The sequence below is a fragment of the Strongylocentrotus purpuratus genome, unplaced genomic scaffold, assembly GCF_000002235.5.
Source record: "Strongylocentrotus purpuratus isolate Spur 01 unplaced genomic scaffold, Spur_5.0 spur5_scaffold_1, whole genome shotgun sequence".
Lineage (NCBI taxonomy): Eukaryota > Metazoa > Echinodermata > Echinoidea > Camarodonta > Strongylocentrotidae > Strongylocentrotus > Strongylocentrotus purpuratus.
Genome location: NW_022145594.1, coordinates 5,398,451 through 5,418,991, shown reverse-complemented (window position 1 = coordinate 5,418,991; position 20,541 = coordinate 5,398,451). Strand labels below are relative to the sequence as shown.

The following is a 20,541-nucleotide window of genomic DNA, read 5'->3' as shown; positions in this document are numbered from 1 at the left end:
ACATACATATATGCCTATAATATATATAGATATATTTATGTATTACTTAGGTATATACACATATATTTATATTTACTTATACCAATACTTATCCATTCTCTCACTCTTTCTGCAATCTCTCTTTTTCTTTCTCTATTACAGAGAGGGAAATGTGAACATATGATCCCGTTTATCACTGTATTAAATGAAGAACAACAAAAAACAGCAACAAACATAAACAGACAAACTACTTATTGCAAAAAGATTTCATATGGAATCTGAATAGGATTATCATTTATTTCTAACACCCATTCAATAACACACTTATCTTCTTCCTATTGAAGCTTGGCCTCCTTGATCTGTCTTTGGACTATGCCACAGTCAACGAGCGAGTTACAGACGTGACTGCTCGACAGAATATGGTATTGAATGTGTGAAGTTACGGGTTAAACATAATTATTAGAATACGAATGCGACACGTGCATTTCTATTAAAATTCATTGTGAACCAGATTTAAGAAAAATATCACAATGCACCTCAAGGTGGATATGTTTTCTGTGTGATCGCCAGTAAAACTGACTATGTACCTCCTGTTACCCTGCTGGAAAAGGAAGTTGATCCTGTATGCGCCGCTGGAGTTACTCTTGCCATCCTAATTTTAAGAGTTCCTTCTTTTGTTAGATTATGGCAATTATCTTTATCAATATTGTGATACAAGCGAAGGTATTTAAGAGAATATCATGGCCAGGAGATGACCCCCAAATGATATTTGGTTCGTGCTTTATTTCCCAAGTATGAAGAACATTGGCATATACTTACTTTGCCATATAATAACATACTTGGCTGTGCTATTTGAAAGCAAGTAGTGAACTAAGAAATCTTAGTCTAAAATGGCAGAAATAGATACTGTTTTGATGGTGCACTTTAAACTAGAAGACGATTGGGCGTCACATTATACCATGTTTTATTCATTTCTGTAGAGTGGGCCTCTGGATCCGTCAGTGGAATATGCTACGGTCAATAAACAACGCAGCATTTCATCAAATCTTGGTTCATCTTCTGCCCAGGTATTAAATAGCAATATCTAAAAACTAAATAGATATGCATATACTATTATGTAAATATATATATATATGCATATAATATATTGATCATATAGAAAAAACACATATATTTATATTTACTTATCAAAACTTGTCGATTATCTCTCGCAGCTGTACTCTCGTTTTTTATTTCTCTATCATAGAGAGAGGGATGGATAAACATATGCTCCATTTAACTATGTCGAAAATGATGGAGAAAAACAGCAACAAATAAACAGACAAACTACTCATAGCAAAAAAAGATCACATGGCATCTGAATAGCCTTATCATTTAGTTTTAACACCCATTCCATAACACACTTATCTTCTTCTTATTGCAGCTTGGTCTCCTCGATGTGTCTTTAGACTATGCTACAGTCAATGAGCGAGTTACAGACGTGACTGCTCAACAGAATATGGTATTTAATGTTGAAGCAACGTATACAAGATCATTATAAGATTACGAATACGACATGTGCATTTCTATCAAAATTCTATGTGACCCATAATTATATTTAAGAAAAACATCACAATGTACCCTACAGTGGATATGTTTTCTGTGTGATCGCCAGTAAAACTGACTATGTACCTCCTGTTACCCTGCTGGAATAGGAAATACTCCTGTATGCGCCGCTGGAGTTACTGTAGCCATGTAAATATTAAGAGTTCCTTATTTTGTTAGATTCATATGGCAATTATCTTTATCAATATCATGAAACTAGTGTAGACAACTAAGAGCATATCACTGCCAGGAGATGATCCCACATTATATTTAGTCCGTACTTTTTTAAAAGTATGACAGACATTGACATACATACTCGGCCATATCATCAGCGATTATACCGGATTATTCAGATGCAATTTATAAACTCTCAACACTTTACGGTATATAAGACAAAAAAGGCAGAAATACGAATTGTTTTGATTGTGTACCTTAAACCAGAAGACGATGGGGTGTCACATCATACTCTATTTCATTCATTTTGTAGAGTGGGCCTCTGGATCCGTCAGTGGAGTATGCCACAGTTGATAAGCAACGCAACATTTCTTCAAATCTTTGTTCATCATCTGCTCAGGTATAAATTTGCAATGTATTTTCTTTTGAAATAGACTTTACCGTAGAAACTCCATGTTTGCCAAGTATATACCGTGGAAACTCCATACTGGCAAGATATACCCACAATTCCAACCTTGACCAAACACCTTCAAATACTCTTTTTTTTTTTCTCGAAAGCCAGTTTGTCCTTGATTGGTGATCATTCATATACTGTATGAAAAATATCACTAGTAATTCACATACGCTTAAAACCCTCTTACATACATACATACATACTTGAATACAACGTATATGATATAGGTATATACACATAGATGTATATTAACTTATCAAAACTTATCCATTCTCTATCTCTCTCTCTCTGAACTCTCGCTTTTTATTTCTCTATCAGAGAGAGAGAGAGGGATGGATAAACATATGCTCCATTTAACAAAGTTAAAAATGGGGAAAAAGAGCAACAAATAAACAGACAAGATACTTCTAGCAAAAAGATGACATATGACATCTAAATACCATTATCATTAAGTTCTAACACCCATTCAATAACACACTTATCTTCTTCTTATTGCAGCTTAGTCACCTTGATCTGTCTTTGGACTATGCCACAGTCAGCGAGCGAGTTACAGACGTGACTGCTCAACAGAATATGGTATTGAATGTTTGGAGCAACGGATACGAAATCATTAATAGAATACGAATGCCACACGTGCTTTTTTTTATAAAAATTCATTGTGAACTTCACTTTAAGAAAAATAACAATCCACCCGAACCATGGCGTACTGCGTGACCACCAGTAAAACTGACTGTGTACCTCCTGTTACCCAGCTGGAAAAGGAAGTTGATCGTGTATGCGCCCCTTGAAATTACTCTTGCCATCTAAATATTAAGAGTTCCTTATTTTGTTAGATTTATATGGCAATTATCTGTATCAATATTGTGTTACAAGTGTAGGTATTTGAGAGAATATCACGGCCAGGAGATGATCCCCCATTATATTTAGTTCGTACTTTATTTCCAAAAATATGAGGGACTTTGACGTACATACTCGGCGATATCATAAAACATTATACCGGGATTAATATTTTACTGCAAGTAGGAAAATTTCTAAATATTTTGAGGAAATTTTAACACCGACAAAAACAGAAATACATATATGATAGTGTACTTCAAACCAGAAGACGATGGGGTCGCACATCATAACATTGTTTATTCATTTCGTAGAGAGGGCCTCTGGATCCGTCAGTGGAGTATGCTACAGTCGATAAGCAACGTAACATTTCCTCAAATCCTGGTTCATCTTCCGTTCAGGTATTAATAATCAAAACATTTTCTTTTGATAAAGACTAAACCTTAGAAACCTACAATACCCACACTTTACCAAACACATTCAAACACACGGTTTTTCAAGAGCCAGTTTTCCCTTATAACTCGAAATTTATGTCATTTAGCATTTGTTCATGTTTTGATTGAGTTATGGAAATATAATTATTTTAATTGAATTAATCTACATTCAGTTGCTGTGATATGTCATAACAAAAATAAGATTTCTTCATAATAGCTTAGTGCAAGAGGTTTTTATTAAGAAGAAAACAATATTAAAATCTACACTTTTATTTACCGAAATAGAAATCTGCACTAAGAAACAGTATTGATTTTAGGGAGTAAAACCATATGGGAGGCCGGGAAGTGGCTGCTATACTACATATATTAGCTGGTAGGGTGTGTAATATAACATTATTTGGACCGCCGAAGGGAGTTATATTTTCGCAAGGGGCTAAATGATCAATCATGCAGATACCATGCCTACGAAAAATCAGTATTTATTATCTTAACCCGTTTATGTCATATCGAAACAGACTGGAGATGTTGTACAACCAGAACAGTCACTAAGAAAGGAGATAGGGAGAAGAGGAAATGTACCACACGTGTACACTGCATCATCAAATGGACTGGTAACTATAGTATTTACAATCTCCTATGATGATTTAGAGTATAACAAGGCCAGAAAATTAAGGCACTAAAAATCCAATTAATCTAATAAGTTGTTAACACAAATCTATGTTTTAATGTAATAACAGTATGTAATGTAATAGCTTATGTTCATCTGATATTTGTAAAACATTTTTATGACATGAACATGATATTACAAAAAATCCAAGTATCACGTTTTTAGTGTGATATTAAAGGTATTCTTTTAGAACGCAAAGGAAGTTTGTTTCAAACTGTGTATTTTCACAAGTATTGCGTAGTTGAAACTAAAGCTACCATCAGGTTAACAGAAATTTAAATGTTTCAAAGAAGAAGAAAATCCTGTATCATATGAATACAATAGATTTTCTATTAAGAAGTTCTGTAATATTTGTCCATGTTTCTGCAGTTGCCATGATGTTCAGATGTTGTTGAAAAATCTAGTTTAGTTGGTTTTGTTAAATGCCAGGGAGAGTCACGTGTATTTGATACGTAATGAAAATACTCAAGATAAAGTTTTCGTTAGTTTTAATTGTTCACATTTTCTTGCACGACACTGATCACGTTTCATATGTTTTTTCTTAATCTAATACTTAAGGCCGAGTATGCAGTTGTAGACACAACTAGAGAAGAGAGGAAGAAAGGGCAATCAAGAGCTCATCAAAGGAATATGGTTAGTTTTAGAAAATCAAGTTTTTTTTCTATGCTAGCTGGTAGTCCTAAACTTTAGGGAAAAGTTTTCTTCCTTACATGTACTAATACGTCCTTCTTTAGTACATGTACTTATTACATACGAATTGATTTGTTATTTTGGTACGAGCAGTCATCTTGAATAAAATCTTAATTCAAGGATACCACTCGACATAATGCCATTGATGTTTTACTTTACTGATATTATGAAAGAGAAACATATATAGATGAAAAGTATTTCTTTCTAAAAATAACTCACTCGCAGGCATCTTGAACACTTCCATATTGCTTCGGTTGTTTGTTGTTATGCCTCTCTGCACGGTAGGTCGTTTGACTCACAAGAAATGTTGCACAAAATAACAGGCACTACTTCCATGACAGCCTATCTGCACACGTTTGGCAATGAGGGATCAGACCTCCCTGCATGGTCACTGACAAGTGGTTATCTCATTAAATCGGCTCTCAATTAACATACAAAAAAAGGGACCATGGGGACCGCTTAGGCATTGTTTGCTATATAGAGGGCGCAAGTAGCTATAAGTAGTGCAGTAGGGCTTTAAAGGAGTTTCTTTCAGGTCAATCTAAGATTTCAAGGATGACTTTTCACAAAGACATATCTCAAGGATTTCCTTGGTCCTCACCGTCAAAACGGACCCCCCCCCCCCCCAAAAAAAAGGCCGATGGTCGGAGCACCTAAATCCTTACTCGATAAATGGATACGAATAGGTGTCACCTTATTCACTGGATAATGGCTACTCTGTGTCAAACTAAACATATTTGACACCAGAGCCTTCAAACGCACTTTGATATTGAAAGATATAAGAGTGAAAAGTAATTAGGAAAGCATCAAAATTTAGTTATAATTGTATATTTTTATTGTATTGTTTACAGGCTTACCATGACCCGGAAGAAGATTATGCTGTAATTGACAAGAAGAAAAAGAGCCGACGAGAGAAATGATATGAGGAAAACTACAAATAAAAGAAATTTAAAACACAAATTATAATCTCTTTACATTAGAAAAAGAAAGACGGATGACAAATAAATATGAATGCACTTAATTAAACATCTAAATCAGTGCACATACAGGTCACCAATGCGAAAATCATATATTCTATATTTTAGTCATATTAAACGTCTTGGTTTTTATCCCATGTTGTAGCTGTGGAATGTCGAATTGATTAATAATTATATAATAAAGAGTCGAAAGTTTGACTGAGATGCATGACAAACTTATATGTGAAAGGGATTTTTGAGTATCGCTGTAAAAAAAATGAAATACGACTATCAGAGAAGATCTTGGTTCTAAAGAGGGAAAGTGCAATCAGGCGATGATGTGTATTAAACCCTCCTTCTTACGAACCTGACTAGCTTGGTGGTGTACTCGATGTGTGGTTTAATTTTTATTTATAATCAACAGCGATGCTATATCAACCCAATACGTACTAAAAATAGTGTAAATAAACACAATCTTTTTAAAAATAATATACAAAACATGTTTCAAAGTAGCATATATGATTAGAAATAATGATAGATATATTTAGATCAAATTATACAAATATGTGCATTGATATCGAAATGTTTCGGTTATGAGTTTATAATCTTAAATTTTTCTGTTCTAAGACCATTTTGAGATTTCGGAGAGAGAGAGAGAGAGAAAGAGAGAATGAAAGAGGGTGATTAGAGAACATGCTAAACATGCACAAGTTGTTTACACTTTTCGTGTTATATCATGCAGCATTTTTTTTGACGAATGGGTAAAGAATATTTTTTCGAAAACGTCAATGCATTTTGTTTTAACGATGGTATTTGAAAATATTAGCCAATTGATAACGATTAGAAGAATTTTAATTATTTAGGTATGTCAAGAAATAAATGAGAAAACAAATACTGGTGTTAGGTAGGGTCCATGGTATAATAATCAAGTCGCACACAATAATACTCCGGCAATGAAAATTAAAAGCGCAAGGTGAGAGTAATGCAATAATCATTATAAGCTTGCCTTGTGTCGTTATCAAAATGTAGGACTTAAAATTCAAATTTTAAAGTCATTGTAAATAAACTTGTGTCACCAAACAGTGGTCTTGATATTTTGTTGCTTCATTTAAATGCATTAGCACAAATACGCTTATCGTTATTAATATAATAATAATAATAAATAAACAAAATTATGAATTTGCTCGTGTTGATGTATTGTTGTTGTTGTTTTAATTTCCGAAATCAGATAACAATATTATACATAGTAAAATATACAAAATAAAATATTTATACATGTACATAGACACAAAAAAAAAATCGGTGGATAGCCCAATTCAGCAGTGTTTATAGAACACTACTGTTCTTCCTTGGGGTCCTGTATCATCAACTCTCCGGTCCCTTTGATGATTGGGAATTTGTATGAAAGAGACATAAGCCTTTAACGAGAAAGTAAGTGGGAGGAAAAGAGAGGGAGAGAGTAAAAATAGACAAAGGGAGAGAGAGAGAGAGGGAGAGAGGGGGAGAGGAAGATAGAGAGAGATGGCTAGAGAGAGATAGAACACGAGAAAGAAAGAGAGAGAGAGGAGGGACACGAGAGGCTTTGAGGGAGAGAGGGGTATTTCGTGTTGTGTATCAGTTTGGCCATGTATACAAAACATCTAAGATGAGTACCTATGGAAATAACATTAGTGAACTCGATGCTTCTTACAAATTCTCCAGAAGCATAACCAAAACCAGCTCCAAGCTTTTACTACTGGAATTTTTATATAATACGTGAAACGGCAGCACCGGCAGATTCATTTTGCAACAATACATCGAATAACCATAAATACATCGACATGGAAAATGTTTACCAAACGTCCTCAGCGGGGCAAGATGTAGACCTTGGTGGATATCTTTTTCCCGTATGTGGACTCCAAAAGCGAGTTGAGCAAAAACTGTGGAAAACTCATTAACCAGTGTGAAACAAAAAACATGACACAGAGTTGAATCCATGAGTATACGGACATGCATACTGTAGGTGAAATACACATGAAATCAACGATGGAATTAGACAGTGTTGCGTCAGCGTTCAGTTGTTGCTAGTGTGTATGGTCTGTCATTTGTAATGATGTTAGCAAGTGTGCTAAAAACAAAAGACTATCGAATGAGAGCCATATTTTGATGATATCAAACCAACACGGTCGAAAACGATTTTCACTCTTCAGTACGATGAAAACTGAAAGTGATGTCAAATTCGATTATAAATGGAGGTTATAAGTACTGTTCAGAAAACTGAAAGTGATATGGAGGTTATAAGTACTGTTTTAAAAATTGAAAGTGATGTCAAATTGATTATCAATGGAAGTCATGAATACTGTTCTGTTCTGTTAATTAAAATGCCTCCTTAGTTTTATCACCGATAAAACAATATGAAGTTGTATTCAAAGTATAAAATGATTATCTCATATATATATTCAGTAACTTTACCTCTTTGTGATACATAAAGTAATCGTTATCGTAAGATGGTAACTGACGCAAATAATTGATTGTTCACAGCAAGCAGTGCACAAAAAGGTAAATAAATTCAATCTATCAATCATTTTATGATACATAAAGTAATCGTTATCGTAAGATGGTAACTGACGCAAATAATTGATTGTTCACAGCAAGCAATGCACAAAAAGGAAACAAATTCAATCTATCAATCATTTTGCTTTCCTTAACTTGGTATAGATGTGTTGTAGCAAATTACTTAGATATTGACATGATTTCATTTTAGATTGTAAATATTCATTATCATGATTGTGTAAAAAATGTACAAAGATTAATCACACATAATGTGTCACTTTTATTTATCTAAATTAATTATTTCACAATACTGTTAAACTTTTATTTGTCCTGACAGTGACAAGGATACCAATTCAGGTGTTATATCGCATTTAAATATACCTGCCTATCTTGCTTTCAAAATAACATGAGTTCTGACTTGTTTCTTGTTTCCTTCTTTTGTGTATTCTATAAGCTCAAACGTTGTCACAAGGCACTCATATAACTTATAAAATAGGAAGTTAGTTAGCGAGTATCCTTTTGGATAAAAAGGTGTCACATGACACTCAATATGTTATCATAATGTGCAAGACCATGCAATTGGATAACACGGTATTACGCGTACAAAAAAGAATCTTCGTAAAGCCCCCATCTCACTAAACTAGTTCTCACTACGTTCTGGAAAATGTTGCCAAAACGGGCTCAAACTGTGTGCGAACGGATTTGAACGTAGTAGCAACTGTTTACGATCTGTTTAAGGACTTCATGGACGGGCTCGCAATACAATGTCTCTAGTACGATCCTAGTTCATTCATAAACAGCCCGCAATACGTCCATCTCGTCTGTAGCCCGTCCACAGTAGGTTCATATCAAGTTCAGATCGGGTAAATTTGCCATTTCCAAAAGTCCAAACCCGTCCGTAGTCTGTTTAAACCCGTTATTAATTATTGCTTATTAACTATAAACATTCGTTCCCAATACGTCTAAACCATTCTTACTAGTTCACAACTTATTCTGAATAGTTTATAACCCAAACACCCCGTACATAGACGGTACGATTCGTCCTCATCTCGTTCTTAGTGCGTTCGAACGCTCGAGGGCTATAAAAATACGTTAGTTGATGCTCGACCACGTCACGTTGTAACACGTTCCTAGTAGGATCGAAGTACGGCAATTTCGTTCATAGTACGTCCATCTCGTTTTAAGGACATTGTCACTCCGTCTAATTGCAGGACGGGGAAAATTTGAACGGGCTCAAAGTTCTAGAGCATCCTTCCCGTCCAAGCTAGCCCGAGCCCGTTGCTACTACGTTCACTCCGTTCGCACACAATTTGAGCCCGTTCGGCAACATTTTCCAGAAAGTAGTGAGAAATAGTTTGATGAAATGGTGGCTTCACTTGATTGTCTTGATCTGCAAAGCTTGAAGTTGAACTGGAATGATGAATGGCGAGAATGCGCTTGGTTTTTCAAATTGCTCCGGTTGTCTCATTTTCGCTCGCTGGACATATAAAGCAGACGACAATCGGTGGATTAGACGACACTTGGTAGTGAATTTGTATGTGAGATTGCTTCGTGAAATATAAAATACAAGAACATTTTCCATATCTTTAAACTTTCATTGATATCTGATAATTAAACAGTTATTAATATAAACCTACCAAACTATATAATACAATGAAATACTTGACTTAATGTACGAGAGTTTGATTTGGTGCACAATTGCACCCCTCTGTAAATAATCGAATAGTCCATGGCGATCATTAATATTCATGTTTTTGCTTACCTCGGCAAAATGTTTGCCCCTTTTCAATGGAAAAATTACGGTGGGGGGGGGGGGGGGTTGGATGAAATGGACATAATGAACCGATCAGAACTGATCTATTATAATTCATGCTTCTTATCCTTCGTGTGCTTGACCTAAAACCATACAATCGCTTGGCAAACTGAGACCAAAGTTCGACTTGTTTCACATGTGTTATATAGTCAATGGCGAGCTTGCAACCTATTTCGATCAAATTACGGTGGGTGAAGTTTCAAAAATCAATGGGACATGAGGGTTCCAATGAAAGAGCTAGTGATAACGTACGTCGGGGTGGGTGTGCTTTTCGTTTAAACAAAAAATGAATTTTAAACTATTTTGGGGGGTAAAATTCCATAGGCTAACATGTTAGGCTGCTGACTCTGACGATAGGGGGCGTTGTCAATTGAGACTAAACGGAGCTATATGTATAGCCAACATTTTGTTATCGTACTTTCGGCGTAAACATTAGACGCAGAAAATACGCATTGTGTACACAAGTCCACGCAACACTACGCTACAGTACGCCACACCTACGCAATAGTACGCTACCGTACGCCAGTCCGACGAAGCAGGGTCGTCTGCAGAATGCTGGGGTTCAAGGGAGCTTTGGACGCAACTACTTCTGCAAGGTTCTGACTGGGATCTGGGAATATACTCCTCAATCATGTCAGATGTGATGGAACAGAGGGAAATCTTGCGGACTGTGCAAAACTTGGGTTTGGTGTCAATCACTGCGGACATGAAGAGGATGGTGGTGCCATCTGTTACTCGGGAGGTAAGTGTCTACACTTTCAGCAAAAAGATAATAGATGAACTCCTTTTTAAATGATACAATCAAGCGCAAGAGTGAATTCCTGATATTTATGGAAAGATTGTTGTCAATTGAGGGCGTTGAGTGACATCCGCGCCGGATAGACGCTATTCTGTCGTTACATTCTACTTTGCACAAGGTGACGTAGGTGTAGTGAATGTGTGGTCACATATACAAAATGGCACTATTGGTTTGATGGTCTTATATCTTAAATATTTGTTTTTCAGTCTTATTGGCATGATGGATACTTGCACTTAAGATCGACATATATCCTCTGGTATGGAAATGGCTAGTAGGGATGTCTCCAATAGGTGGGTAAACAGAAATAGAGTACATGAAACGATTTTCACCCCCCAAAAATGAATGTACTCCCCGTGATTTGATGAACAACTTAACGAGAACATAATGGGGAACGACTATTGTAGCTTTACTTTAAAAAAATAAGTTCATTTTCGTTCTAGCTCATCCAAACTCTGAGGGAGTACGACTCGTGGGTGGATCTAACAATTCTGAAGGCAGAGTGGAGATCAGCTACAACGGCACCTGGGGAACAGTTTGCGACGATAGCTGGGATTTGAAAGATGCAAAGGTCGTATGCAGAATGCTGGGATTTGGCGACGCCTCAGCTGCACCAGGTTCAGCCAAGTTTGGCGAGGGGTCCGATGAAATTCATTTGTCTGTAGTCGGGTGCGATGGGACGGAAGACAACCTCGCGGACTGCGTACATCTAGGGTTCGGAGTGCACAACTGCCAACATGGAGAAGACGCTGGGGTCACATGCCTCTTAGGAGGTACAATACTTAGCTATTCATTTTGCTTTTGCATCCAGTAATAATAATAATAATATTCCCTTTTTGTATAGCGCTTAATACACCTACGATGTGTCTAAGCGCTTTACAGATGTACTATAACTCCCGGTCATTGGATTCAATACTTTGAGGAGCTTTCCAACCAGGTACCTATTTAACACATGGTCGGAGAGAAGCAAGTGCATGTTTATATATTGCCAAAGGATTAGTGCCGTGTCGGGATTCGAACCCTCGACCTTCGCATCTCCAGTCAAACGTCTGAAACCGCTCGGCCACGACATTCGTTTATGTAACCATTCAAATTGACCTTAAAATGGACACAATTATGAATGAATTGCTTACACTGACGTTGTGTATTGATAGATTTATTACAAAAAGGCAACAACCTTTTCACCAAAATTCATTTCAAAGATAAATATTTGTGTACCGGTCAAAGGAATCGAAAGCACCATATCATATTAAGCATTTATAAATATAGTTGGAGTCAGTGCAAAAGGCGAGAAATGAAGGACAATGATCTGTCTGTTTTGGTTGAAAAGACCAACACCTCTTTTTCTTTTTGTTTGTCATTCAATCTAGTTCGACTTGTCGGTGGAGCAAATGAATATGAAGGAACAGTTGAGATACTACACGAAGGGTCTTGGGGAACTGTATGCGATGATTCGTGGGACATAGACGACGCTACAGTTGTGTGTAGACAGTTAGGATTTGATGGGGCTTTAGCTGCTCTACACGAAGCAAGATTTGGCCCAGGTACTGGTGAAGTCTTGCTCGAAGGTGTTCAGTGCAATGGGACAGAAGCCAGCCTCATAGACTGCAATTATTGGATTGGAGTCCATGATTGCGGGCACAAAGAAGATGCCGGCGTCTCATGCATGCGTGCAGCTAGCCAAGGTAAAATCGCTATTGTACATAGCACTAATAGCAATATGTTAACCAAGGCTGTTGTTTCTACTTGGTCCTCTAATTTACACTGAAATATTATAATCAACAAGACAGATGACCTTCATGAATCGTCACTGCTGTCAGACGATCCGGAGCATGAATTGGACCGTTCATACAGAGTGTCAAAAAGATATACATGTCCTTGGACATGAAAAACTTTACCGCATTTCCGATTCAAAATGTTGATTCTTTTTATCAAAAAAAGAGATAGAAGTGAATCACATTTAATATAAAAATCAGGATTTTTTATGAATTCATGCTTCATTTTAAATTGCCTACAATACCTTTCCTTTTATATCTGTATAATACAATCATCCTAGCGCATGTTTTGATCTATGTTTTCCCATAGATATTTTGAAAATGTAAAATGTCTGAACCTTTATGCTAACTCAGGAAGTACGTTTCCCTTTATCTCATAACCAAGTCTTTTTCAGGACCTCTTTTTACCAGGTTGGTCAACTTTTCTCTTGAATGGATTAAATGTTGATTTAAAAAAAAATATATATTTTGTTTTACTGTACAGTTCAACTAAAGATACAAATAAACTGACGAAAACAAAAATCCCCTGCAATAAAACTCAGTTATTAAACGCATTGGCTACCATCAAAAGTAAGCTTTGAAAGCAGGTCAATGCGTTTTTTTGTGTAAATGTGAGGTAAAATGCATGGGTTACATCTTTTAAATGATTATAATTGTTCTCCTGTCTCAGACCCACCTGGTCCAGTCGGTTTAACTCTAATACACGAGAACGAAGGTTCAGCAATCAACTCCAGCTTTCTCAGGGTCAGAGCTGATGTCGATATGACGATAAGATGCCTTGCCAATACATCAGTAGTGTCTCTCCAGTGGTATCCCAATTGTTCTGATCTTTCTTACCACGGATGCAATGAGGGTGATCTACAGAACGGTAGCCGTGCATTCTCATTCACCCCAAGAGCGAGTCAAAATAGAACCATTCTAACATGCCTAATAGAGAACACGTATGAAGCACCGGGAAATATTAATACCTCGATTACATTACAAGTAGAAGGTATGTTTTTTTTTATTTACTTTTGAATTGAGAATTTTACTGATTCGTGTACAACGTGTATTATATAGATTGCAGTTACATATTTTTCTTATCGTACTCTGCTTAACTGTACTCGTTGCCCTATTACAATGTAATATATTGTTAATTTTATGTCATTCTTCATAGAAAAATGTAGTATTGTAAAATTTATGTCAAGTATTTGTCCTATGCATTGAAATATTTTTGTATTATTGTATTTAATGTTCAGCACATTGAAGTGTACTATGTAATGTGTTATGTGAATGTAAAATTTTATTCATTTATTAATACTGTTTGTGCAAAAAACCTTTTTTTTCTTTTTGATGAATGTCTATGTCTGGCCACAATCGTTTTCTTCAAATAGATTTATGTGAATGCAGAACAAAGATTTTCACTTGCCGCATATGCGTACACAATTTTTTCTCAGAAATCTAGCTTGTACCAAGGACCTATCACCTGGAATTCACTTTCTCAATCAAAGAATCTCAATGGCCTAATGTTTTTAAAAGCAGGTTCAAAACAGTTATTCCTGCAAAATATTAATCTAATTTCAATCTGTTACTACATTTATTTTCAATATTGTAGACCAGCCAGTTTGTAATTTGTTTCGGTTATATTGTATTTTGTCATGTCCATGTAATATTCTTATTATATTCATTGTTGAATTCCATATCTTCTTTAAGTCAGCAGCTTATAAAAGTAACTTTCTCTCTTGCTGCTACCTTCCAACCAACTGCTATATTGTTTTACAAATGTACATACATGTATTCTATTCTTGTTATGTGACAATGTGTAATCATATGAATGTTTGCTATTTTTGATTGGTTATGTGAAATGAAATTGAATGAAAATGAAATTTGTTTTTTTCTTAACAGTATGTGTTCAGCATCTTGAAATCGTCGGTCACGACTCCTTTGAATCTACCGTCGGTGGTCAGAGTGCATTTAGATGTGAAACCGATACTAATAACTTCAATCTGACATCATCATCACTCTTCTTCACCACATCTTATCTAGATGGGAGAGGAAATGAACATACGAGTGCTTCGTGGGAAAATGCAGGAGAATTACATTTTGCTAGCTACAAACTTGATTCAAACTTCAGCTCCCTGTCCTGTTGTGTGTCAAATACCTCTTTTTGCCCAGGGGTTTGCTCGGAAGAATACGTCAAGGAACTTATTGGTAAGGGATACAACAAGAATTTCTACATGGAACCCCTGTTTAGAATAACCTACACTTCTCTTCTACCGACAGCATCAAAGAATTTTAATGAAAAGAACTTGCAATCGTTACATGATAGAAGCTAAATTATTTGGGTATGAAAATACAATCCTAGTGAAGTGGGATATTATTTACACCCCTTCATTTAATACTTCATTTTATAAATTGCAATGAATATGGCTACAACATAATTCGATCAAATGTTGATAACATACAAGAAACTTAGACCTTTCTTTCTTTTATTAGGTTCAATATATCTAGCATCTACACACTATCCTGAAATTATAACCGTGGCTAAAACCGACGGATTTTCAGGTAAGATGGATTCAATAATGTATTATTTTCTGTGGGGAAATTTGATAAAATTTCATGAGCAAAAATGCTTTGTTCTTCATCGATTGTCCTTTTATTTGTTTAGCATATCACTTTGATATTTTCAAATCTACTTTTGTGGTATGAAATATCCAGTATTCTTAATCCTTAATTGGCTCCCTCAACTCTGTGACAGGTGGGTTACTTTATATTTCTTCGGGATTTATATGTAAATTTAGAGTCTATAACTATACTTTGTAGAAATGTATACAAAGTTTGTATGAAGTAAATAAAAAAATCAGTGCCAGAAGTAAACAGAAAATGGAAATAATTATTTAAAAACTTCCAGTTTACTTGTACATGGATCCATTTTTGTTCCTTTAACAGATTGCTTTCTGCCCATCTAATGTTGCCGCATTTTGTTGTATGTACATATATATCAATAAACTGTATTTTAATTTTGACACATGAATATATTTCACTACTTCATAAATCTAACAATATGATACTAATAAGAGGTAATTAAATGATATTCAAATAATTACATACTGTACTTGTTATCATTAAAGTTGTCAAAGTAATAGATTCTCATTAGCTCTTAAAGTATTTTCTTTTCTCTGCAGATTCGGTGCCATTTGCTATGTACGCTGTAGGAGGCACGGTATTTCTCATCATGATTGTCATTGTTTTCATATTCGTCTTTTGGAGATGCAGAAAAAAGAAAAATGGTTATTATTTTGTCATTATAAAATAACTTGAAATTCCAGAATTCTGTGACTGAAAGAAAATATAAGCTAACCAAAACAACATCAAGGTAATGAGATGGTTGTTGGAATATAGGAGATTCAAACTAATAGATTATTTAGATGTACTAAATTTAAATTTGATTTGAAGAGTACAAATCGAAAATTATAAGCATTGATTATGTTGGTGACTGTACAAGTAAAAACATGAATTATAATCAATGTAACCAATATAAATAAAGTAGAGTTTTCCTTTTTCTTTTATTGCATCCAAATTTTCACATATTGTTGGGAGGGATGAGTGTGCTTTGTTTTAGATATATCCCAAGTCATAACGGATCGTACGAAATTCCATCGTGGTAGACCCATAACATATTTGTCGAATACATATATATAAATATTTAAACAAAAATCAGTCGTATGTCAAACCTGTCTTAGTGATCAACTCTCTTTAAAGACCAACTGTCTATAATTGCCATGTATCTAAGTTATTTATGTGTGCATAATACTTACAGGAATAGTTCCTAAAGGAATGAACAACATTCAAGGACCAGGTACACAACGAACGGGGCATAACCGAGGAGCTCTTCCCCCTATCCCAACCATCACAACTGACCCGTCTACTCACCAATTACCCGTTCCATCCAACGTTGCTCAAACCAATCGCCGTATGGCTAAGGGAAACCAGGACCGGATTCCGCTTCAGTCACTCGTGTCTCCTGTGGATGATACCCTCAAGAGAGATCAGAAAAGGACCTTGGGAGCCAGGTCTAACGCTGGAACAAGGGCCAAGACGGTAATGTTTCTGTTTTCTTCTTTCAGTCATCAATACATAAAATGTTAAGTTTCTACGGAATTAAAGAAACAAAAAAGTTGTATACGTGTTTGGCAACACTTATCAGTTGATAGACGACCCCCCCTCCTCCCTCCCTCGGTGGAATGTCTCTTAAGGAATTTTCTCTTTAAAAAAAAACCCACAGTAAACCTCATTGTATTTCATTTACTTAGAATAACATAGACTTTAAACGGAACAAAGTTTTGGGTTATTTATTTTTATATCAAACAGAGTAAACCAAATGTTTCTTTCCCTCGACAACAAAAACATCATCCTTTGTATTGCTGTGATACCACACCTAAGGTGAATAGTGACACTGTGAATAACCAAATCGGAAAAACAACTCATCTGCAAAAGCTATTCATATCCTTTATGTTCACTTTTGTTTGAATTTGGTAGTTCAGTTGGAAAACCCACATAAAATATTAACTGAAAATTAATTGTAGAATAGGTTTTCTATCATGTTCACATGCAGAAAAAATATTAATGTTTTTCTTACCGGTAAAGCTTAGTACTGGTCATGCAAATGTGTTGTCTGGAAGGATTAGAAGTAATATTTATATATATGTACGTTTTTTATATTGTTTTAATCGAATTGGATGGATAAACTGAACGGATATTACTTTCACACTACTTTAACAAAGGCGAATCGTGACAGTAACGGACTGTTATTTGATTATTTTTGTCTTGAGCGATTATTTCCTTTGAAATACCATTACTTTTCATGTCAGTACATTTCATATTGTACTTGTGTCTATCTATCATGTATTGTATCTTTTGCACAAGTTGCGCCTTGATAATTTGATGGTCAAGTGGATTTGGCGCCTTAAAAATGTTATGTATTGTTATTGTTATTATTACTAATATCGAATAGGAACACGCTTCAGATGTGGAAAGCTACATGGAGCTGCGGCACGTAGCACCGGACCAGCAATACATGGCACTAATCGGTGATGGAGCTACAATTGATGACAAACTTGGGTCTTACGTAAGCCCTACACTCACACGGAAGCACAACCCGACAACCGCAGAAAAGACTTTTGTCTGTGACCCTACGTATGTGAATACAGAGGAAGTTTTATATGACAATACAATAATGAAAAAGGATGATGAAACATTTCATAGTGAGTAAAGACTAAAGACACTCCCATCCGCTTTATGACTTTGAGGCAATGCAAACGTTATCCATATCTTAGAATGTTAACCTACTCAATCAAAATTTGCAAACGAATAAAGAAAGAAATATGGAAAGACAGACAGAAAAATAGAAAAAAAAAAAAAATATATATATATATATATATATATATATATATATATATATATTAATGAACCAATACATGAAGAGATAATTTCTAATTATATCAGGAAGTTTATTAGAGATAAAATGTATGTGAACTATCCTTTGAGCTGTGTATATGTGGATATTCTCTGTAGTACTTCAGATAAGAACAAGAGCTTACAAAATACCTTACAAAATAACTACCTTCACACTTCCACCCATCTTTTAATTTGAAGATTTAAACTCTTATCCAACCAGACAAACTGACAATTTCCATCAAACTGTATTTGCTCTTAATTTCATTCGACACACTGGACTAATACTCTCTCCTTCTTAAAATTCGAAATCTACATTCGCTTTGTAAACAAGAAGTTGAAACTAGGCTATAATGCGATTATTATTGACCCATGTTTTACTCTTTATTTTGTCTTTTCTATACATTTATGTTCATTCGGTTGATATTTTGCATGACCTCGCATCATTAAGGTTTATGAATCTGCCTCGTATTATCTAAACTGGTGTTACTATTGTTGTATTTACGGTTTCCTCCTTTTTGTCTATACGTATATGTTTAGTTAATCTAAAGCCTGCAAGCACATTTAATATGTATTAACTATGCATGAAAAATGACACTTATTATTATTGTTTCGTTTTATTCTAATTTTCTTTATAATGGCATGTACTTGATTGGTAAAAATATAGATCAAACTTAAATTAATGGAATGTCACATAAATTCACGTGAATATATAATTGTTCAAAAAAGGGGATAAGAAATATGATATAAATTAATGAATGTATGGACGAGCAACTTATGAAACGTTTAAAAGAGAGTTGCGGAGTCAACATAATACAGAATAGATGTTTTGATCGTATGGCTCAGAGAAGCCAGGACCAGATTCCGCTTCAGTCACTTATGTCTCCTGTGGATGATACCCTCGAGAGAGATCAGACCAGGACCTTGGGATCCAGGTCCAACGTTGGTCCAAGGGCCAAGACGGTAATGTTTCTGTTTTCTTCTTGTCATCAATACATTAAACGTATTTTTATCTAAAAAGTTTATTTTCTACGGAATTAAAGAAACACACAAGTTTTAGAAATTCTTTGCAACATGTACCTGTTTTTATTTTCCACCTCGGTGGAACGTCTTATAAGGATTTGTCCTCTATAAAACCCCATAGTAAACTTCGTAGTATTTCATTTACTTAGAATAACATAAACCTGAAGCAAAACAAAGTTCCGTTATTAATTGGATATCAAACAGAGTATAAAAAATGATATGTTTCTTTCCCTCGACCAAAAAATATTATTCTTGTTATCGCTGGGATACCATATCTAAGGTAAGGGTATCATGACATTGTAAACAAGCAAATCGCACAAATAACTCATCAGCAAAAGCTGTTCATATCCTTTATGTCCACTGTTATTTTTATTTCTAATTCAGTTGGACAACCCACATAAAATATTAATTGAAAATTAATTGTAGAACACGTTTTCTACTATGCTCACATGCAGGAAATAGCTCAATGTTATTCTTACCGGTAGAGCTTAGTACTGGTCATCCAAATGTGTTGTCTGGAAGGATAATAAGTAACATATACCCTTTTTTTTTATTAACTTGACTAATTTTTTTTATAAAAATTGAACTACCCTACCCGCATACATGACAGAAATGTGTCATGTCAACCTTTTCCATTTTCACTCGATTTTCACTTTTAAATATTTGCTCTAAAACGGCCTTATTTAAACGTCCCAGTAACGGAACCTATTTAATTACTGGTATTAGGAACGTCCTCGACATTTTTCAAAGGAAAAAAAGAAAAGATCTATTAAATTAATTATATCTAACTCCAACTAGGCAATTTCACGTTTTTTACCCTCCATATTGCGATATCTCTCAATCCCTCATTTTACCTCTTCACTGCCCCTTTTTTAAATTGCTTTTTTGAAATCCACTTTCTTGAAACACCCCTTTATTTTCTCTAGCGGGAGACGAGGCCGTTTACTACTAGACCGCATTTAATATTGCAAACAACTTGACTTTTTCGTATTGGGCACTGTATTATAGGTTAATTAGACTACAAGTAGCTCTTCAATAAGTCAAATCGTTTACAAAAAATTATCTCTGTAAGTCTGTATACTCTTTTTGGAATGTTGTGATGTAAATATATACTATTTACTTGAATGAATTAATTGCGTTACCTTCATCTTAGATGTATTTAGGTCGTGCAGATACAACTGACATTGGAAAATGTACTTGATACATTTTGATACTTTCAGGTTCAAATAAATCCTGATGTTGATTATGCTGTAGTAAACAAAAAGCCGCGATCAGGAAAATACCGGGCGGACAAACACAAACTAGATCTAAAAGTCTCTTCAGCTTTGGTAAGTCGTATCAATATTACTACGTTTAATATGAAACCTGACAACACTCTTTCCTTTGTAAGTACTTGC

The 20,541-nt window shown here is 35.1% G+C and overlaps 1 protein-coding gene across 1 annotated transcript; it reads left to right on the top strand.

Moving 5' to 3' along the window:
• Positions 1 to 509: 509 nt before the first annotated feature.
• LOC115921167 lies at positions 510 to 5,765 on the top strand. Its single transcript, XM_030978348.1, has 8 exons — positions 510 to 521; positions 960 to 1,046; positions 1,403 to 1,480; positions 2,690 to 2,767; positions 3,340 to 3,426; positions 3,975 to 4,070; positions 4,685 to 4,759; positions 5,668 to 5,765. Exons 1-8 carry the CDS (start codon positions 510 to 512, stop codon positions 5,734 to 5,736), a joined length of 582 nt encoding a protein of 193 aa, XP_030834208.1. The 3' UTR covers positions 5,737 to 5,765.
• Positions 5,766 to 20,541: the final 14,776 nt, after the last annotated feature.